The sequence below is a fragment of the Chiloscyllium plagiosum genome, unplaced genomic scaffold, assembly GCF_037043375.1.
Source record: "Chiloscyllium plagiosum isolate Xiang-an unplaced genomic scaffold, Cpla_swu_hap1 HiC_scaffold_7, whole genome shotgun sequence".
Classification (NCBI taxonomy): Eukaryota; Metazoa; Chordata; class Chondrichthyes; order Orectolobiformes; family Hemiscylliidae; genus Chiloscyllium; species Chiloscyllium plagiosum.
Window position 1 is genome coordinate 19,790,219 of NW_028270145.1, and position 23,760 is coordinate 19,813,978.

The 23,760-nt window shown below is 40.0% G+C and overlaps 1 protein-coding gene across 12 annotated transcripts in view; it reads left to right on the plus strand.

The window, feature by feature from the left end:
* The window catches only part of hdac4 (histone deacetylase 4), a 528,171-nt gene that overhangs the window by 400,390 nt on the left and 104,021 nt on the right, over positions 1-23,760 (plus strand). For all 12 annotated transcript variants that reach the window (XM_087988782.1, XM_087988780.1, XM_087988779.1 and 9 more), the window contains 3 exons: positions 2,936-3,052; positions 5,588-5,780; positions 11,693-11,916. In XM_087988782.1, coding sequence (XP_087844908.1) covers positions 2,936-3,052; positions 5,588-5,780; positions 11,693-11,916 — 534 coding nt within the window. The remainder of the gene's footprint in view (positions 1-2,935; positions 3,053-5,587; positions 5,781-11,692; positions 11,917-23,760) is intronic.

The following is a 23,760-nucleotide window of genomic DNA, read 5'->3' on the forward strand; positions in this document are numbered from 1 at the left end:
TCGTAGACTAGATTAATTGAAGTGCAGGTAAATCACTGTTTATCCTGGAAGGTGTATTTTGGATCTTGGATAGTGAGGAGGGAGTAGGTAAACAGGCAAGTATTACACTTTCTAAATTGCTTGGGAAGGTGCGATGGGGTTATAGGAAGATGTTGACTGTGGAGAAGTAGACCAGGGTATCCCAGAGGGAATGGTCCCTGCAAACATTGACAAGGGAGGGTCATTGGACTTGAAATGTTAATTCTATTTTTCCATCTACAGATGCTTCACAACCTGCTGAGTTTCTCCAGCTCTGTCTTCTTGTTTCAAATCTCCAGCATCTGCAGTTCTTTGTTTTAGTTTAGTGTTTAATTCACTGCCACATCTTTTCCAGTTATGCCCACCTTGAAGAAGTTCTGTGGCACTCTGGCAGAATTTTTATTTGAATCTTTCTTCTTGTTCACCATCATTGCTTTTATTTTCCCTCCTAGTATTGGACAAAATATTTGCCAAAACTTACTTTCACAGCCACATCTCATTGCCTTCAGTACAGATTTACCACATGTGTTTGAACTGAAGTTTCACGCTTTGTTTTTTTTTAACTCCATTCAGGATCATCCACCTAACTCTGTGATGTACAACACTCCTCAGACAACTATTCTTGCCATATCCTAATATCCACATTGAGTGCCACATGCCACCACATGAACACATTCGACCTCTCTCTCTATCAGCACTTCCTCATGCTGTCTTCAAGCAGGTCTGTCTCTATTGCACTTTGTTTTTTTTGGCTCATTCAACATTTTAAGAAGAACATTTTTCTCTCCCTTTCAAGTAGTAAGGAATGAGACATATGTACACACACAGACTCATATACACGAATGCACACACACAGTGCCACTTACTCCATTTCTCCTAACCCCACTTCTTGTCAGGTATTTACCATACCTTCTGACCTGCCAATCGACATTAGTTCCCAGTTAAACAAAGCATCTCTCTCACATATTTTATCCTTATCTTCAAATCCCTCTTAAGAACTCTTTATTCCTATCTTTATAATCTTTTCTAGCTCTACAGCCCTCCTGTTCTACCCTGCTGAGCTTCTGTGATCTTGATTATTCTACCATGTGATGTCATGCCTGTAGCTGCTGAAGCCCTAAGTTCAGTTTTGGAGAGAGGTTTGAAGGAGAATGTAGAAACTGAGAGAGAGGGTATCTATAATAATGGGAGATGTCCTTACATCCAGGTGAATCACTTTACAGTCAGAGATGACAAAAACAGGGAGATGATTCAGGTTATGACCTTGGTGCCATTGCTTACATTTCGTTGCAACAATTTATTCTAAGCTCATTGCTCTGCCCATCACAGTATTATTTAATGTTCTTGGTTTTAAATAAGTACCCAGTTTCCTTGTAAGAAGTACTTTTAATCCCTACCTCAATATCCTTCTTCTAGTGGAATGTTCCATATTCTAATGGCCCTTGCTGGAGAGGGCAATATTTTTGAACACCCATCAGACTTCCTCTAATAATATTGTAATTATACCTCCATGTTGCTGATTTAATATTAGCTGAAATAATCTTTCAATATTTAACCTCTTAAAGTGTTGCAATTTTAAAGTGTCTTTGATCTCACTTTACTTTTTCAGTTCCTTACTGGGGGAGAAATTCCTTTTTATAAAGCCACTTCTCATTCCTGGTAGTGAATCTTTATTACATCAGGATATATTGTACATTGTACTGTACAAATTGAACAACAAATTCCTGTCATTTGGTTTCAATGTCCCATGTGCAAAAATCCAGAATTAGATTTGTCTTTTTATGATCTTTTCTACTTGCACTGCCAGTTTTGAAGATCTGTGTGCCCATAAATCTTTACTCCTCCATCCATTTATCATTACTGTTTGCATCGTGTTCCCTTGCAGTCTCTACTCACGATTGTATACCTTTTAATATGATGTACCATGTATTTATTTTTGTACCTTGGCAATGCTTTCTGAAAGTTTGTGTGTGCAGCTTCAGTTGCATTCTCTTTATCTATACACTTTGATGTCACAAACAGTTCAATCAGATGAACATGGTATGTATGTTACAGATCACAAATTGCTCCTTCCTTTCAAAATGTTAATTTGATTCCATAATGTTATGGAGCTTTTATCCATAACCTGAATGAAACTAAATGAGCACTCCCTTCCTGGCTCACCCTTTCCCATTAATTGAACAATGTATAATATTTGCCACCATCTAGTACGTTGATGTAATTCTAGTTTCTGAAGATACTTACTTCTGCTGATTGCTCCCCAATCCCTTTACTAGTCTGGTGTGCATATCTTCTGGGACTTGATACCTGCCTATATTTAGCCTCCTCAACTTTATCAAGATAGTTTTTTTTTTAGAATATTTATCTCCAAAAATCCTTTTGACATTGTTCTGAGGTTGTCCGTCTTGCTCCACTTTCACCTTTGTCTGTAAATATGGAAGCAAAATACTTATTAAACCATTTTGTTTGAATACACAGTGTCCTCATTGGCTCTGTGATCCCACCTTTTCTAATGCTTTTACATAATGAGTTTGGAAAAGCATTTTTTTAACTGCACTTTTTTTTATATACTTAAGATTAGCTTTAGAAGCGAAAGATGCAATTGATGGGGTAACAGCAAGTAGATTTCACTTTGGTTTTTGGAATCTATGACGAACATTGCCACATGGTTTAACAAACAATTATCAGCAACACTAAATCTAATCTGTATTCTTGTAAATACAATAAAACCTCAACAGTTTACTGACAAATGGAAACTTTAGTGATAATCTGAGTCTCTTGCTTATCTTTTGGTGAGCTGATTCTAAAATTTTAGTTTTATAAAGTCATGGAAAATTCAATAAATGTCAACTGAATAGCAATTTGATAAAATGCTTTTTATTGTTGATATTCATATGTCATCCCTTTCCTGTTTCAGTCCACGATGCCTCACAAACTGGTTACTCGAGATAGTTCAGTGACCCAATTGCCTCTGTATACTTCACCATCTTTGCCCAACATAACTCTAGGTCTGCCAGCTACTGGTCCCTCCAGCGTAAGTACTGAACCACCTAATATTGCTCATGTACTGTAGATGACAAATTATAGTGGAAATATCTAGTCAACATTGATTAAATCTGCTAGTGGCTGCATTCCATATCATTTATTTCTTTATCATTTATTAGCTGTTCTGGTGGAAAGTTCACTGGTGGTTAAGGAACGGTGAGCAGATCCTTGCAATTGTGTTAAACAATTCACCATTCTTTAGCTGAGAGAACTGTGGGCATTGCCTTAGCTGTTCCTCATCCCACTTCCATTGTGTAAATGGATATGGTGAAGTGGCAATTTAGGATGGTTTTCTGAATATTTCAATGTCCACTAGTTCTCAGTTTTGAAGCACTGGTTCGCACCTATGATTCACGAAGTAGTGAATTCCTGATCTTGGTTAAGTTATTTGAGGCCCCAGGTAAAGGTTGAGCTGGATTGTAAAGCAGTACTACTCCACCCCTCCCAGTCTTGCGGGCATTTATTTTAGTAGTAGTCTAAAAACAGATAATATGACTATTGAATAGAAAATCAGAGAGTGCTATCTTGGGAAAATTTATGAGTTAGCCTTACTTATGAATTTTCAATATACTGTCAATGTTGAATAGAACCCAAGGCACAACCATATATTCTGATGCCCAATCTTGAAATTGATTTGAGTTTTGTGCAATTCAAGGAGGGAAATTGTTCAAGTTGTAATTGCTTTTGTCTGAGCACTCCACCTTTATACTAATTGCAGAGTGAAAAATGAGCAGTGATCCCTTGTACATTATGCAACACTGATTTGCCCAATCCATTAATCTGCCTGAATGGAAACAAAATAGTTGTAAAAAGAAATCTTGGATTGTGGACAAAGCTGGCAAGGCCTCATTTGTTATCATGAAGTGATTAACATTCTCCTTAAACTGCTACAGTTTATGTAATAATACTGTTCCAACAATTGTCCTAGTCATGGTATTTTTACCCAGTGATGATAAGATTTGCTAGAGCTGCTCGGGAGGATTTAAACTAGTAAGGTTGGTGGGCGCTGGGTGGGAGATAGTGAGGAAAGAGATTAATCTGTTGAAAACAGAAGCTAGTCAAACTGTCAGGGCAGGCAGGGACAAGGTAGAATGAATAAATTAAACTGCATTTATTTCAATGCAAGGGGCCTAATAGGGAAGGCAGATGAACTCAGGGCATGGTTAGGAACATGGGACTGGGCTATCATAGCAATTACAGAAACATGGCTCAGGGATGGGCAGGACTGGCAGCTTAATGTTCCAGGATACAAATGCTACAGGAAGGATAGAAATGGAGGCAAGAGAGGAGGGGGAGTAGCGTTTTTGATATGGGATAGCATTACAGCTGTACTGAGGGAGGATATTCCCAGAAATACATCCAGGGAAGTTATTTGGACGGAACTGGAGAAATAGGAAAGGGATGATCACCTTATTGGGGTTGTATTATAGAGCCCCTAGAAGTCAGAGGGAAATTGAGAAACACACTTGTAAGGAGATCTCAGCTATCTGTAAGAATAATAGGGTGGTTATGGTAGGGGATTTTAACTTTAAAACATAGACTGGGACTGCCATAGTGTTAAGGGTTTAGATACAGAGGAATTTGTTAAGTGTGTACAAGAAAATTTTCTGATTCAGTAGACTTTGCTATCTCCGTCTGTATTCATCTGTTTCTTGATTTTTGGTGAAGTGAATCCAGGCATTGGCACTGAGAAAGAAGTGGAGTCCAGTAATGCACTCATAGAACATAGAAGAATACAGCGCAGTACAGGCCCTTTGGCCCTCGATGTTGCGCCGATCCAAGCCCACCTAACCTATACTAACCCACTATCCTCCATATACCTATCCAATGCCCGCTTAAATGCCCATAAAGAGGGAGAGTCCACCACTGCTGCTGGCAGGGCATTCCATGAACTTACGACTCGCTGAGTGAAGAACCTACCCCTAACTTCAGTCCTATATCTACCCCCCCTTAATTTAAAGCTATGCCCCCTTGTAATACCCGACTCCATACGCGGGAAAAGGTTCACACTGTCAACCCTATCTAACCCCCTAATCATCTTGTACACCTCAATCAAGTCACCCCTAAACCTTCTTTTCTCTAATGAAAACAGCCCCAAGTGTCTCAGTCTATCCTCATACGATCTTCCTTCCATACCAGGCAACATCCTGGTAAACCTCCTCTGCACCCGTTCCAGTGCCTCCACATCCTTCCTATAGTATGGCGACCAAAACTGCACACAATATTCCAGATGCGGCCGCACCAGAGTTTTATACAACTGCATCATGACCTCAGGACTCCGGAACTCAATTCCTCTACCAATCCTGGCTAATGAGACAGCAAACATTTCAGACTGGACTCTTACAATTCTACCACAGTTCAGCTGGGATTATTCTGCAATTGGATCAGCTGTAAATTGGATACAGAAGAAATTCCAAATGTGAAATATAATGATATTTATAATTATTGCGATTAAAATGTTTTGTGTGATTATTCACACAAAACAGATATGAAATTGTTCAAAGTGTTTTGTATTTGCATACAGGGAGCCTCTGGGCAAGCAGAAGGTGAAAGAGTGGGCATGCAAGGACTCCCATTGAACACTCCATTTATTGCTGGTACTCATCTGCCACATTACATTGCCACGTTGGATAAAGATGGCAGTAGCGGGCATACACCTCTCTTGCAGCATATGGTCTTATTGGATCAATCTACACCACAGAGTCCACTCATAACTGGTAGGTAAATGTATAAAATAGCCTTGAATGATTCAGGTGTGTGTGAGAGATACAACTTTTCTAATACACTATCAGGAAACCGAGGGAATGAACAGTATGAAAAGAGTATGTGATATGTATATTAATAATAAAAGGGAACTTGATTTCTGTGCCTTTGAAATTACACAATGTAAAGATTGGAGTAGAAGACAGAATGTTTGCATGAAATTTCTTTACCTATTACTTAATAGAGATGGAAATGTGTTGCTGGAAAGGCGCAGCAGGTCAGGCAGCATCTAGGGAACAGGAGAATCGACGTTTCGGGCATTTGCCCTTCTTCAGGAAAGAAGGGCTAATGCCCGAAACGTCGATTCTCCTGTTCCCTAGATGCTGCCTGACCTGCTGCGCTTTTCCAGCAACACATTTCCATCTCTGATCTCCAGCATCTGCAGACCTCACTTTCTCCTATTATTTAATAGAGCCATGTAATGGAACATAATAATGCCACTGAAATTCCAATGAATTTTCTATGTATGTAATGAACATTCATAAACTAAGAATCATTATAAGAGCCTCAGCCTGTTTATTTGAAATATAAGGTTGAGACACCCCAAGTCACTCTAGTATAGCCATGAGCAACTGGCTTAAAATCTGTGGCAAAGACCAAAGAACTGGTTGCTTGTCTGCTTGTTTGTTCCAGCATTAATACTTGGAAGGAGTCAAGAAGAGAAAAAGAAATTTCAGACTTGATTTTTCTTTTGTTTAGTAATTCTCACTTTGGTGCATATGACCAAATTTTGTTGGGTTTTGTTCCTAACTAAAATACATCCTATTTCTGTACGAACATGTGTTTCAATGCATTGTTCTTTTTCCCTGAATCTGGCAACATTCAGTTCACCGAAACAAGGAAATTTGGACAATGAGTTACACAGATGATTGAAACATTGCTTCTTTGCTTAAGGTGCTAGGTTTGAACCCAGCTCCGACTGATCAGGTATCTACTGTTTCTGAGAGTTGTTAGTATCCCATGTTTTAGTTCCTGTGAGTTTCTCAGTGTGATATTTCCTCTATGGCACCACACTTTGGTTCGACATTGTTAGATTTGGTCAAAATTGAAGTGTTACCTAGGTATGCTGTATGAAATGGTGTCCTGAAATTGAAAATTAACACTCAATCTTCTTGTGGATGTAAATTTGCTGGCTGTTTCAAAGGTTCCACTGGATATAAAAGAATCAAAATTCTTGGCTGAAAAATGGTGTCTTGGGCAACATTATTTCTACCAAGAGCAAATTAACAGTTATTGATCTCTCATTGAAGTGACCTTGCTGTTTGTCTATATGATGAGCATCATTGCATTTCAAAATTTCTACAAAGCTTTTAACAGTAATGGTTTTTAAATATTGGGCAGAACAGAGGGAAGCTTTATTGCACATTTGACCTGACTTGAACTTGTGTTTGGTTCTGACAGGCACTGTGATTTTCAATGTCTATATTCCTAGCTTTTCTGACTTTGAATTTTACTGATTAGCCTTACAGACCCTGACCGCTCACACTGGGAGAAGAAAAGTTCTTAATTTAATTTGCTTCTCTTGTAGAATGCTTCAAAACTGTACTTTCCAGTTCTTGATCTTTTTACGAGTTTCTCTCTGTCTACTCTTTCCAGATGCTTCATGATTTTTAAAACTTCTATCAAATCTCCCCATCACCTTCTTTCCAAGGCAAAAGATTCTAACTTATTCAATCTTCCCTCATGATTGAATTATCTCATCCCTGGAATCATTCCCATAAACCTGTTCTGCACTCTGTCCAGTGCATTCACATTCATCCTATAGTGTGGCGCCCAAGATTGTACCAGCTGAGGTCTAATCAATGTCTTATATATGTTTATAATAACCTCCCTATTGTTGTACTCTATGCCCTATTAATGAAGCCCAGAATACTAAATGCCTCATTAGCAGATTTCTGTACTTTCCTATCATCTTTAATGACTTACCCCTTTAGAATAGTATCTTTCATTTTGTACTAACTCTTCATGGTTTTCGTTTTATCTGCCATGCATCCCCTCACCACCAATTTGTCAATATCTTTTTGAAGTTCTATACTGCCCTCCTTAAGTTTTGTATCATCCACAGACTTTGGAATTGTCCCCTGCATGCTAAGATTTAGATAATTTATGTATATCAGAAAAGCAAGAATCTGGGGAGCTCCATCACAGACTTTCTTCCAGTTCAAAAAAACTACCTATTAATCATCACTCTCTTATGCCTCAGCCAATTTTATATCTACATTGCTACAGTCCCTTTTAATCTGTAACTTTCCTCAACATCTATTGTGTGGCACTATATCGAGTAAATGTTCACAGACACCATATGAGGCCTTGCTCTCTTCAACCCTGTCTATTACTTCAAAAAAAATCCAGCAAGTTTGTTAGATGCAATTTACCCCTAACAAATCCATATTTTCCAAGTCTTTTGAAGCAACCATACTTTTCCATGTGACTATTAGGACAAATCCAAGGAAGATTGAAAGGTTAATGCCAAAATCCTTGCAATTTCCATTCTTTCTTCTTTGAATATCCTTGAATGCAACTCATCTGGTCCCCTTGCCTTGTAATTTTGAGTACAGATGGCTTTACCACTCCCTCCACCAATTTACCAATTTTAAACCTTCCAATTGTCATCATGGCTTGGGCATGATCTGTCTCCTATTTGAACACAGATGCAAATTATTCATTTAATGTCTCAATCATGTTGTTTGCTATTGTTGTGCTGATAGAAAACTTTGAGATTTTCCTTTCTAATCGCTGCCAGTCTTTTTTTTTAATGATCCGTTTGCTTCTTAAATTTGCTTTTTTGGCTCTTTTTTGAACCTTTTGTATTCAGCTTGGTTCTCAATTGGATTAGCTACCTGACACATGGCAGATGGGCACAATTTCTTTATGAACTTAAGTTCTATCTCCTTTGTCATCCTGGGAGCTCTGGATTTGTCCTATGTTTGCCTTTTGAGGAAATACACCTTTACAATTTTCCCTATTAGCCAGCCTGCCTTCTATCCATGATGCTGTATTAATCCCAACATCCTGAGCCTGTATTTTCTCCGATAACTTTGATATGGCACCTTATCAAATGTCATCTGGGAATTCAATTACAATACAGTCACCTTTACCCACAACACATATTGCTTCCTCGAACAATTCCAATCAATTGGTTCAAAATGATTTCCCTTTCACAAAACCAATATGATTCTGCCTGTTTACCTTGAATTTTCAAAGTGCCCTGCTATAACTTCTTTAATAATAGCTTCTGATATTTCTCACCGGTTGAAGTATTTTTCCAGTTCTGACAAAAAGCTAAGAGATTGAACAGATTTTTGAAAAGCACAGAGATGGCGGGAAGAGCAGATCATAATGATATTTACTTTTTAAAGCTAAAATCCTGACAGCAGAATAATGCGCACTGATCTAATGATTCCAGCTGAAAATCAAGGGAGGACAGAAGTGTGAGGCCCCATTCCTAGGATTGAAATCCTGCCCATGTTCGTTGAAGTGGTTCATGTTATTGGTTAATTGGATGCATTAATGGAATTACTACTTTTGGAATCATATATCAACGTTGAGTCAAATACTGTCATGCAAAAAGGGAAAATTATTGAAGGAAAGATGGGTTCACTTTCTAATGTGCTTTCATTCCCTGTTTTGAATTGTAGTTGCCTAATAGATAAGAATATGTCTGGTTTTAACATGTAGACTTCAACTGAAATATCATAGGTTGCATGATGGAAAACCAGCATTTTAATCATCTAGATAAAAAGTGAAAGAACTGCGGATGTTGTAAATCAGAAACAAAAACAGAAGTTGCTGGAAAAGCTCAGCAGGTCTGGCAGCATCTGTGAAGAGAAATCAAAATTAACGTTTCTGAAGTTAACCCTTAAGAACTGGGGAAGGGTTACCAAATCTGAAATGTTAACTCTGATTTCTCTTCACCGATGCTGCCAGACCTGCTGAGCTTTTCCAGCAACTTCTGTTTTTGTTTTTAATCATCTAGTGCATTTTAATAAGAGATACATGCTAAATATGTTGTGACAACTGATATTCTTATTGACTACAGCTCTGTCTTGCAAAATCATAATTTCAAACAAACTCACCTCTAAGCTCCGAGACCTAAGTCTCAGCTTCCCTCTGTGTAAATAGATCCTCGGCTTCCTGACCCATAGGCCAAAATCAGTAAGAATAGGCATAACTCTCAGAACCAGTGCCCAACAAAGCTTCGTACTCGGCCCCCTACTAAACACTTCATCCACTAATGACTGTGTATCCAAATTGCGCCACAGCTCCATTTTATAAGTTTGTTGTTGATACCACCATTGCAGGTCGAATATCAAACAATGATGAGGCAGAATAGAGGAAAGAGATTGAGTGCTTAGCAGCATGATGTAAAGACATACTCTCCATCAATGTCAGCAAAACAAAGGTACTGGTCATTGACTTCAGGAAGTGGAGCGGAGTGCATGCCCTTGTCTGCATCAATGGTGCTGAGGTGGAGACAGTCAAGAGTGTCAAGATTTTGGGAATGATGATCACCAACAATTTGTCCTGATCCACCCACGTCGATGCAACGGCCAGAAAAGCACAAGTGTTCTGGGTGGCATGGTGGCTCAGTGGTTAGCACTGCTGTCTCATAGCACTGGGGACCCAGATTCAATTCCAGCCTTGGGTGACTGTCTCTCTGGAGTATGCACGTTCTGCCCCTGTCTGCACTGGATTCCTCGGGACACTCGAGTTTCCTTCCACAGTCCAAAGATGTGCAGATTAGGTGGATAGCCATTCTAAATTATCTGTAGTGTTCAGGGATGTGCAGACTAGGTGAGTTAGCCATGGTAAATGTGGAGTTACAGGGATAGGGTGGGTGGGCTGGGTCTGGATGGGATGTTCTTTGAAGGGTTGGTGCAGACCTGATGGCCAATTGGCCCCTTTCAGCACTGTAGGGATTCTATAATTCTACGACACTACTTCCTCAGAAAGCTAAGGAAATTCGACATAGCCACAAAAGCTCTTACCAATTTTATAGATGCACTATAGAAAGCATCGTATCTGATGTATCACGGCGTGGTGTAGCAATTGCTCTTCCCAAGTGCAGGAACCCACACAGAGTCATAAACACAGTCCTTCAAGCATCCAGCCTTCCATCTATTGACTCCATCTATATTTCCTGCTGCCTCAGGAAAGCAACTAACATAATCAAACACCCTTCCACCCTGGTTTAATTCTCTTTCATCCTCATTAGTCAAGCAGAAGACCTAGAAGTTTGAATACACATACAGACAGGTTCAAGAACAGCTTCTTCCCCACTGTTATCAAATTTTTGAACGGACCTCTCAAATGTTAATTTTGAGCTCTCTCTCTGCACCTTTACTGCAGCTGTAACACTAAGCTGCATTCTGTTCTACTACCCTGGTGCACTCTGTATGGTATCTGCCTGTATAGCATGTAAAACAACAGTTTTCGCTGTATCTTGGTACATGTGACAATTGTAAATCAAACAAAAAAACATATTGTTGTCTGTTATCCAGTTTTGTTTTGGCAGCAGGTTTAAATCATACTTTATTTGAATTTTGTCAGCCTTTACATGCATAACACTTTTTTAAGCTCGCTCTCCAAAAGCTTTTATGCTGCATAATCAGTTGGAATGCTTCTTGCAGTTTGGGGGTTTATTTTTTGGAACACTCTAATGTTGAAGCTTCTGATTGTTTTGAGGTTTGTTTTCCTGAAATTAAAGTACTACTAGCAGAGTATTTGCAGTGGAAAATGGCTGGTTGCAATAGCCTCTTGTTACCAGAGTTACTCAACAGCCATTTTCCTTCCTTCCTTTTTTTTCTCTTATGTCTTCAGTTTTTTTCTGCTGTTTTCTGCATCATATCTTTCTGGTATCTTTCAGGATTGGGAGCGTTACCCATTCACCCGCAATCACTTGTTGGCCCTGACAGAGTTTCGCCTTCCATACACAAGCTTAGACAGCACCGTCCGTTAGGGAGGACTCAGTCAGCGCCGTTGCCACAGAATGCACAGGCCTTACAACAGCTGGTCATACAGCAGCAACATCAGCAGTTCCTGGAGAAACACAAACAGCAGTTCCAGCAACAACAGATTCACATTAACAAGGTCGGTACTGAAGTAGCAATTAAATGCCAAATGAACCCGATGATTCAATGTGCAGATCACCATACTTTGTTATAAAGTTAAAAATCACACAACACCAGGTTATATTTCAACAGATTTATTTGGAACCACTAGCTTTCAGAGCGCTGCTCCTTCATCAAGTGGTTGTGAAGTATAAGATTGTAAGACACGGAATTTATAGCAAAAGTTTACAGTGTAATGCAACTGAAATTATATACTGAAAAAGACCTGGAGTTTTGTTAAGTCTCTCATCTTTTAGAATGACCATGTTGGTTTCAGTTCTTTTATGTGTAAATCCCAGAACGTTTTTAAAGTTACATTCTCAAGTGAGCTTTAACAATAGGTGCCATGTCATCTCAGATAATGCATTGAAGGTGAAGTGTCCTGTGTGAGGCTGTCTGTGCCCCAGTGTTCAGACTGATTCTATTTCTAAAAAAGGGATTTATGCAGTTTTTGAACAAAATGAAATAAAATGTAATTCTGCAAGTACAAATTCACCCCACAAACTTATGTGCATGTGTGTGAGTATGAATGTAAACAGGTATAAGTATGCGAGAGGGTGCATGTGTGGGTGAGCGTGTGGGGGAGTGTGTATGCGTGAGTGTATGAGAGAGAGCTTGTGTACGAGAGAGGGTCTGCGTGAGTGTATGGGTCTGTAGGAGTGTGTGTGTGTGAGAGAGAGTTTGTGTGGTGCAGTGGGGTCAACTGTAATGTGACATGAACCCAGGACCAACAATTGCCAATCTCCGAGGACCGCCCCACAACTCATCCGCTTTATCCTCAAGCCACAATGTTTTTTCTTGACAACCAGTTCTTCATCCAGACACACAGGACAGCCGTGGGGACCAAATTTGCACCCCAATATGCCAACATTTTCATGCACGGGTTCGAACAAGATTTCTTCTCTACGCAGGACCTCCAACCAACACTATACATCAGGTACATTGACAACATTTTCTTCCTCTAGACCCATGGCAAGGACTCACTAAAACAACTACACAGTGATATCAACGAGTTTCATCCCACCATCAAACTTACTATGGACTACTCTTTAGTATCTGTCTCATTCTTGGACATATGCATCTCCATCAAGGATGGGCACCTCAGCACCTCACTCTAATGCAAACCCACAGATAACATCACGATGCTACACTTCTCCAGCTTCCACCCAAAACATATTAAAGTAGCGATCCCCTACGGACAAGCCCTTTGCTACACAGGATCTGTTCAGATGAGGAGGGCTGTGATGGGCACTTGGAAGTACTCAAGGAGGCCCTCATAAGAAAGGGATAACGATGGTCAACTCATCGACTGCCAGTTCCGATGTGCCACAACAAGAAATGACCTCCTCAGGAGACAGACAAGACCTGCAAGATAGGGTACCCTTCATTGTCCAGTATTTCTCAGGAACTGAAAAACTACACCATTTTCTTTGCAGCCTGCAACACGTTATCAATGAGGATGAGCACCTCGCCAAGACCTTCCCCACACCTCCACTTCTCGCCACCAAACCTCAAACAGATCATTGCTTGCAGCAAACTGTCGAGCTTTCAGGACAACACCATACAACCCTGTCACGGCAGAGGCTGCAAGACATGTCAGAGTTCAACACGTATACCACCATTACACGTGGGGACACCACCCACCATGAAAGCAGTAGGTACTCCTGTGACTTGGCCAACATTGTCTATCTTATACGCCGCAGGCAAGGATGCCCTGAGGCATGGTACATTGGTGAGACCAAGCAGAGGCTACGGATGAATGGACACCGCAGAACAATCAGCAATCCCTCCCAGTCAGAGAACACTTCAGCGGTCCGGGACATTCGACCTCAGACTTTCGGGTGACCATCCACCAAGGCAGACTTCGGGACAGGCAACAACTCAAAGTGGCTGAGCAGAGGCTGATAGCCAAGTTCAGGGATAGCTTCAACCGGGATCTTGGGTTCATGTCACACGACAGGTGACCCCACTGCAACACACAGACACACACACACACGCACACACACTCTCTCACTCTCTCTCGTTCTCTCTGTCACGCTCGCTCGCGCGCTCTCTCTCTCGCTCTCTCGCTCTCTCTCTCTCTCTCTCAATTGTGAAGATTGTTTAAAAGTTCCATATTTTATTAACTTGTTATTTAATGTTCATGGGAGACTTTTGAAAGGAACAACTATAACCTCTGATTGCATTTTTTAAAATAAATTTTTGATGTGTGGAACTAATTGACAACAATTAAACATCTTGCTTTAGGTTAGTAGATGTTTAGGTTGCAAATTAAATCAGAATCTTGAGATAATTCATTACCATTACCTCACTACAGCAACTTACTACATATGTAAACTCATGAAGTTGTTTTCTATATATTACTTGCTATTATGCGTACTACATCTAGAAGAAGCAGGCCAGTCTAAATGAAATGGTAAAAGTAACACTCAAATAGGACCTAATGCATGGACATCTTATTGGCAGGAGTTCATACTTGTTTCTTTTCTGATGTTAACATGTCATTGGTAAATATTGTTTAGAACAAAATCTAGGTTATTTCTGCCATATGTGTGAGACAGTATAGTTTAATCAAAAGTAGGGTCATAAAGAACTCTCAAAGCTATTCAACGATTTCCTGTTTGTTTGCAATTTCCTGATTGACATGGACTTTAAGTGATCTAAACCACTCTAGCCTAAGAAAACAGTTTTGGTCAGATGATGAACATTTGTTAAAACTAGAAAGGAAATGAAATCAAAAGTGGATGTTCAAAATGTATTTTTACACAAGCTGGTGTATAGTGGAATGCCAGAAGATGAACACAATTGATGAAATGGTCTTCTTGAATTAACTTTCCTTGCTCATTGGTGAGTGTTACATATTTTTTCAGCACGCACTATAGTGAAACATCTACCTGTAAACAAGCATATAGGTGGCAAAAGTGTGTCTTTATACAAAATTGGTGGTTAAAGAACTACGAAAGAGTAAATAAAGTTACATTGCTGGTTGAACAACAATTTGCACATTCTGATTTAAAATTAATTCTACATATTGACCTTGAAAGCAACCAGTTCTATTTATATATCATCCTTATGGGCAGCACGGTGGCACAGTGGTTAGCACTGCTGCCTCACATCATCAGAGACCCGGGTTCAGTTCCCGCCTCAGGCGACTGTGTGGAGTTTGCACATTCTCCCTGTGTCTGCATGGGTTTCCTCCAGGTGCTCCAGTTTCCTCCCACAGTCCAAAAATGTGCAGGTTAGGTGAATTGGCCATGCTAAATTGCCCATAGTGTTAGGCTAATGGGGTAAATGTAGGGGAATGGGTCTGGGTGGGTTGCGCTTCGGCGGGTCGGTGTGGACTTGTTAGGCCAAAGGGCCTGTTTCCACACTGTAAGTAATCTAATCTTAATGTAGGAAAATGCGAAAGTTTTCAAGAAATTTCACAGGAAGCATGAGGAAACAAAAACTGTTACAACAGTATGGTGGCTTAGTGGTTAGCACTGCCGATTCATAGCACGTTCTTAGAATGTTGTTGTGCCCGAAGATGTTACCGGGGTAGTCTGAGGAATTTCCATGCGGGATTTGAAATACAACCAGTATTATCGGAGGACTGGGTCTCACTATAGGCCTGTGAGCATCGATGTGATGGGTGAACAAGACTAGAGCAGGTTAGAATATGGGCACAAATAGTTTTGTCCAGATTGAATTTCATGGAAGATGGCTGATTTGAAGTCCACCAGGAGAACTTTAGAATACTCAACTTTAGAATATTCAAGTCTTAGAGGTGACATGAGCATGGCTTGATGGTTTTGCAGCAGAATGGCTGAAGGAGGAGAGGAAGACAGGTGACATTAGAGTGTTGGAAGTAGGCAGTCTTCGCAATCAAAGAGGTATGGGTCTGAAGCCAGGGTTGCAAACAGATATATGAAATGGGTGGTATTGGTACAAAGTTCATAATTTATCTACTTGAATTACTTTGACCCTCTGAACATAGTAAATCTATACTTGGGTCTATTTACATTTTAATATTTCTTCAGTATGGAGGCTGTATCTTTCTGCTGATACGCCTTGCTGTTGTATCTGGAGGTTTGTGAGATATGGTGGATTTCCAGTCCTTTTATATGTGCCGTATTTCGCCTGGAAGTATGAAAAGGTGTCAGGAATTCTTAAAACCTGAGGAAATGCATTACTTACAAATGGCTGCATTTGTTCAGGAGTTATAAGAGGAATAACGTAATGGCTTAATTTGTAATGAACATTGTTTCAATTATTGCATTTAAATCTGAGATATGTAGAAAGAAAGGAAGTAACTGCCTGGTACACCAGCTTTGTGAATATGCATCGGAAATACATTAGCTGTGACTACGTCTAAACATTTTGCAGAAAGGCATTATTGTTAGCCATGGCTTATTTGGTCACATTCTCACCTCTGACCAAAATCTTGTGGGTTCAAATGTTAGTGCAGTAATGAAAAAGTACTGCGCTATTGGAAGTGCCTTCTCTAGGATGAAACATTAGACCATGACTGCCCTCTTGGGTGATTGTAAAAATTACATGGGTCTGTTTTGAAGAAGAGCCAGGAAATTTATTACTTGCAGCATCAACATTACAAACATTACTTGCAGCATCAACATCACAAAAAAAACTTACCTCATCATTATCATGTTTGTTGGAGAATACTGTTTGTAAATTGGCTGTCTCATTTATTACATTATGTAACTATATTTCAAAAGTGCTCCATTTACTATATACCTCTTTAGAAAATCCAGTGATCCTTGATTGGCACTATATAAATGGATTCCTCTTTCTAGCATTTCTTTTTATGCAAATATACTCTGTTTATGCACCCAAAATGCTGCAATCCCTTTTATATGTGGCTTTATTTATTTGTACTTCTATTTTCAAGATATTATGCTGTTTTCAAGACCTAAAGAGAGAGCTCAGAAGAGCCAGGAGTAGACATGAGAAGTTGTTGGCGGATAGGATCAGGGTAAACCCTAAGGCTTTCTATAAGGTATTTAAGGAACAAAAGAATGACGAGAGTAAGATTAGGACCAATCAAGGATAATAGTGGGAAGTTTGTGTGTGGAGTCAGAGGAGATAGGGGAAGCATTAAATGAATACTTTTCGACAGTATTCATTCTAGAAAACGACAATGTTGTCTAGGAGAATACTGAGATACAGGCTACTAGACTTGGTGGGATTGAGGTTCACAAGAAAGAGGTATTAGAAATCCTGCAGAGTGTGAAAATAGATAAGTCCCCTGAGTCAGATGGGATTTATCCTAGGATCCTCTGGGAAGCCAGGGAGGAGATTGCCAAGCCTTTGACATTGATCTTTAAATCGTCAAAGTCTACAGGAATAGTGCCAGAAGACTGGAGGATAGCAAATGTGGTTCCCCTGTTCAAGAAGGGGAGTAGAGACAACCCTGGAAATTATAGACCAGTGAGCCTTACTTCAGCTGTTGGTAAAGTGTTGGAAATAGTTATAAGAGAGGATTTATAAAATCTATAAAAGGATAATTTGATTAGAGATAGTCAGCACGGTTTTGTGAAGGGTAGGTCGTGCCTCACAAACCTTATTGAGTTCTTTGAGAAGGTGACCAAACAGGTAGATGAGAGTAAACCGGTTGATGTGGTATATATGGATTTCAGCAAAGCATTCAATAGGGTTCCCCACAGTAGGCTATTGTACAAAATGTGGAGGAATGGGATTGTGGGAGATACAGCAGTTTGGATCAGTAATTGGCTTGCTGAAAGAAAACAGAGGGCGGTGGTTGATGGGAAATGTTCATCCTGGAATCCATTTACTAGTGGTGTACCGCAAGGGTCGGTGTTGGGTCCACTGCTGTTCGTCATTTTTATAAATTACCTGGATGAGGGCGTAGAAGGGTGGGTTAGTAAATTCGCAGACGACACTAAGGTCGGTGGAGTTGTGGATAGTGACGAAGAATGTTGTAGGTTACAGTGAGACATAGATAAGCTGCAGAGCTGGGCTGAGAGGTGGCAAATGGAATTTAATGCGGACAAGTGTGAGGTGATTCACTTTGGTCGGAGTAGCCGGACTGGGCTAATGGTAAGATTCTTGGTAGTGTAGATGAGCAGAGAGATCTCTGTGTCCGTGTACAGAGATCCTTGAAAGTTGAGCCCAGGTTGACAGGGTTGTTAAGAAGGCATACAGTGTTTTAGCTTTTATTAATAGAGGGATCGAGTTCCGGAACCATGAGGTTATGCTGCAGCTGTACAAAACTCTGGTGCGGCCGCACTTGGAGTATTGTGTACAGTTCTGGTCACCGCATTATAAGAAGGAAGTGGAAGCTTTGGAAAGGGTGCAGAGGAGATTTACTAGGCTGTTGCCTGGTATGGAAGGAATATCTTACAAGGAAAGGCTGAGGGACTTGACGCTGTTTTCGTTGGAGAGAAGAAGGTTGAGAGGTGACTTAATAGAGGCATACAAGATAATCAGAGGGTTAGATAGGGTTGGAGGGAGAGCCTTTTTCCAAGTATGGTGACGGCGAGCACAAGGGGCATAGCTTTAAATTGAGGGGTGATACATATAGGACAGATGTCAGAGGTAGTTTCGTTACTCAGAGAGTAGTAAGGGTATGGAATGCTTTGCCTGCAACGGTAGTAGATTCTCCAACTTTCAGTGCATTCAAGTCGTCATTGGACAAACATATGGACGTACATGGAATAGTGTAGGTTAGACAGGCTTCAGATTGATATGACTGGTCGGCGCAACATCGAGGGCCGAAGGGCCTGTACTGCACTGTAATGTTCAATGTTGTATTAAAGGTGCTGAAAATGGTCTAAACCAGGAGCTGAGAAACAAAGTTGGCTGCAGTGTTAAACAGGCTATCAATTCACACGTTTTTTTTTCATTTTGTGGTACGGGACTTGACCAGTTTCTTAATCTGTTCACCTATATACTGTAACATTGTCCCATAGAACAGAAATTCCTTTTCCTGCCAAAACTGTTTTACCATACATCTCTTCACTTTAAATTACACCTAGCTCTTAACTGTCTCTTCAATTAAACTAACCCTCACAGATTTTCTTCATTTTCAAAAAAAAGCTTGGTTTTAGTAATGATAACAAATATCAACATGGTACTTCCCAAAGCTAAATCATTTCCGTATCAAGAATAAATCACCTCCACTGACGTTTGAAGACCTCAGCAAAACCATTAATCCTACACTTCATCTCCTATATAACAACCAATTCCTGCCAGTTCTATACACCTGCATTTTTTAGACAAATCTCACATTATCAAATGCTTTCTGAAAATTCAAAATTGATGCAAAATAGCTCCATAAATGGCAGTTGAATTGGATAAACTTCAATAGTTTAGTATGTAAATAAAAAACCATTGTTACAGTTCAGTATTTTAAAATGTAACTGTTATCATTAGCTTGCTAATTAATTTATACTTAAGAACTCAATTTCTATCCAGTGTAAGATAATTATTAGGTATTTGTTTTAGTAAGGTTGTTGTAAGCTTGAAATGGGAAACTATTAAGAAATAAAATGAAAGGAGTTGTAGGATATTACATACGCAGTGCTTGGTGGGGTAATTTCATGGCACAGAGTATTACAGCATGAAAAAACTACCTTTGACCCATCGAGGCTATGCCAGTCATCAAGGGCATATCTTCTCTTCCCATGTAAATTAATTAGCAAGCTAATGATAACAGTTACATTTTCAAATGCACCGAGTCCCACAGCTACCTGAATTACACCTCTCCCCACCCTACCTCCTGCAAAAATGCTATCCTGTGTTCCCAAATCCTCCACCTCTGCTGTATCTGCTCCCAGGAGGACCAGATTAGATTACTTACAGTGTGGAAACAGGCCCTTCAGCCCAACAAGTCCACACTGACCCTCCAAACAGCAACACACCCAGACCCATTCCCCCCACATTGACCCTTTCACCTAACACTACGCGCAATTTAGCATGGCCAATTCACCTAACCTGCACATTTTTGGACTGTGGGGGGAAACCAGAGCACCCGGATGAAACCCATACAGACACTGGAAGAATGTGCAAACTCCACACAGACAATTGCCTGAGGTGGGAATTGAACCCGGGTCCCTGGCACTGTGAGGTAGCAGTGCTAACCACTGAGCCACCATGTCACCCACTTCCACTACAGACCACACCAGATAGCCTCCTCCTTTAAAGACCGTAATTTCCCTTCCCACGTGGTTGAAGATACCCTCCAACACATTTCATCCATGTCCCATACCTCCGCCCTCAAACCCCACCCCTCCAAGTGTAACAAGGACAGAACCTCCCCGGTCCTCACCGTCCGCCCCACCAACCTCCTCATAACCGCTTCATCCGCTGACATTACTGCCACCAACAAATTGGACCACATCACCAGGGATATATTTCCCTCTCCACCCCTTTCCGCTTTCCACAAAGACTGTTCCCTCCGTGGCTACCTGGTCAGGTCCACGCCCTCCAAAAACCCACCCTACCGTCCTGGCACCTTCCCCTGCTACTGCAGGAATTGCAAAAACCTGTGCCCACACCACCTCCCAACCACCCCCCATCTCCATCCAAGGCCCCAGAGGAGCCTTCCACATCCATCAAAGTTTCACCTGCACATCCACCAACGTCATTTATTGTATCTGTTCCTCCCAATGCAGTCTTCTTTACATTGGAGAGACTGGATGCCTCCTCACAGAGCGCGTTAGGGAGCATCTACAGGACACCCGCACCAGTCAACCCCACTGCTGCGTGGCTGAACATTTCAAATTCCCCTCCCACTCTGCCGAGGACATGAGGACCTGAGCCTCCTCCACCACCATTCCCTCGCCACCCAATGCCTGGAGGAAGAATGCCTCATCTTCCATCTCGGAACACTTCAACCCCAGGGCATCAATGTGGACTTCACCAGTTTCCTCGTTTCCCCTCCCCACACCTTACCCTAGTTCCAATCTTCCAGCTCAGCACCATTCTCATGACCTGTCCTACCTGCCAATCTCCCTTCCTACCTATCCACTCCACCCTCCTCTCCAACCTATCATCTTCACCCCCACCTCCATTCACCTATTGTACTCTTAGCTACCTTCTCCCCAGTCCCAACCCCCCCCTCTTCCATTTATCTTTCCACCCCGAAGGCTTCCTGCGTCATTCCTGATGAAGGGCTTTTGCCCGAAACATCAATTTTCCTGCTCCTTGGATGCTGCCTGTTCTGCTGTGCTTTTCCAGCACCTCTGTAATCTTGACCCATAGCCTTGTGTGCTGTGCTGTTTCAAATATTTCTAAAATTTTTTAATAGTTCTCATCCTGTACCTGGTTTTAGGCCGTGAGTTCCAAATACCTACCACTCACTGGGTGAAACAAATTTTCCTTAAATCCCTTTAAACCTACTACCCCTTATTTTTTGTATTCTGGGGAAATGGGATAAAGTTTATTCCTGCTGAACTATCTATTCAATCAGACGTCATGGGTATTAATTTAAAAACCTGATATGACTTAACGAGCTTATTGTGTTAAACAAGGTGTGATATTCTTCTGATGCTTCTAATGAATCACAGTCTTGTTGTTTACCTGAAAAGTTCCTCCACTAAGTAAATGAGAACACTTTGTGGGTTTTATAAATATTGTGCTTAACTCAGTTCAAATGTGAGTGGAGTGGTTTTGTGTTCTGAACTGATGACACCATAGGTGTTCCAAGCTAGGTGGGGAGGAGCGTATTACACATGACTGCTTTCTAGTTAAAGTGAAATAAGTATTTGATTATTTCTATGTTTTTGGTTAATATATATTGTATATAATTGTTATTTCAGTGCTGAACTATTCAATGAAATTAGCTAATGTTATGCTTTCTCCACCATTTTACAAAGCAAACAAAATGTTTAGCTGCTGTTTGAAAGTGCACTTCGTGGTTTTTTTGGGTGGGAGGGCGAGTTTGTGTCAAGTATATTGAAATATGTTGCAGGCACTAAAGTGTAGTTTGGATCAGCAAATCAATTCCAAGTGCATTTGGTATCTCTGCACACTGCTGAACTAATGTAAATGTGAGAGTTGTCATCACAGTGAATACCATTTTAATTTCAAACTGACATAAGCTTGAGCAAACAAACAATGATGCTGATTGCTTCCTCTGTTTGAGTTGTACTATATTAATTGCACATTTTCAATTGAAGATTTATTGATTTAGAGCATTGGGCTGACAAACTAGCTGAACAGTCTGATTGTACGTTTGATTTTATAGCTGGACTAAGGAAGACCAATCATTTGGAAAATTTTGATTTTATGAGCAGTTGGATATAATTGCTTAGGAATTTTAAGAGTAATTTTCAATTCTAACTATGACAAACATCTGTGTACATGATTGTGATTCATTATTACATATCTTTGGATTTTGAGTTTGGAATAATCCATGGAAAAAATCTGAAATATTGTACACTTCTCTAAATTATTTGCAGTTGCATGGATTTGTTCTCTTGAACCTCTTTGAGCTGGTTAATGGCACATTTCCACTTTTTAACATCCACTGTGAGCACAAGTGCTCTCGGATCAGGTTATTTATTATATGGGTTACACTACAGAATTCTGATTTATTCTGTCATTGGGTTGAAACTGCGCAAACCTCTTACAACAAATGTACAGCTAGCATAGAAAGAAGACTTTCATTGCATTTACTCACAGCTGGATCCAAAGCTGTGGGCCAAAGGTAAAAGCTTGCCAAGTATGATACTCAGTACTCATGTTGATACACTCGTGGCAAAATGCGGTTAACCTATTCTTTAGCTTCAAATAGTGAAATTGTAAATTACTATAGGGACTTTTGTAAGTGAAAGAAAAACTGACTAATGTGGATATAACATTTCACAAAATCCTAATTAAAAATGCCAAGCTTGTATAGAGGATTTTTGGATAGCTGAAATATTTTAATCATGAGCATGATATAGTTTAAAGATTCAAGTTGTAATACATTGCAATAGTATGTGTGAAGACTAAGTTACCAGTATGACATTTATTAAAGTATAAAATCAAAAATGTTCAGCACAGAACAGTGCTAGTTGGCTTATTGTGTCTGTGCTGTGTTTTGCAACCATTTGGCTCTGCACATCTGCACACTAAAATAAATGATTTGTTTAATAAGCAAATTTGTGGATTTTGAAAATTATTTATATGATTTTTTAATGTTAAAGCAAAGCTGTTTATTTACACTTCAGACATCTTTTCAGATGTTTGCTGAATTAATATAGTGTATGTGGTCTTAACTGGAGTTGGAGGAAAAGGGATTGGAAAGCAACTTTGCAGAGGAAAAGTATTATTGACTTGTTTTGAATTTCTTCATCCAGATATCATTACATCTATTTAATTTCAGGACTATGTTTTGCAAACACTATATTAACGCCATTGCAAGGCTGTCCAATGCTTGTTCATTGTTTATAGGTTTATCGAGCCAAGATGAGACAGTTGCACAATCTTCTGACGTCAATGCTGTACTTTTGGCGATCTGCCACTATATTCTGCGTATGTCTACTATTGACCACATCAAATGAGAGTATTCATGTGGTCTATTACCATTGTTGTCAAGGCAACTCTGTAGCCTTTACATTGCATCTATTGTGACATAGTTTATAATTGCTCTTGTGGATTTCAAAGAATTGCATTACACTGTTGATGTTGTGAGTAGCAAGACTCAACAAGAGTAGCAAGATGTACCTTCAAATTGGATTATTATTTTAAAATGTTATCATTTCTTTGAAGTTTTAATCCATGCATTAATAGTGTAGTGTTTACTTTTCTTTAAGAAATTATAAGTAATTGGAGACACTAGTGTTTGATTTGGGAGTGGGGAAGAAGATAACGGAAAACA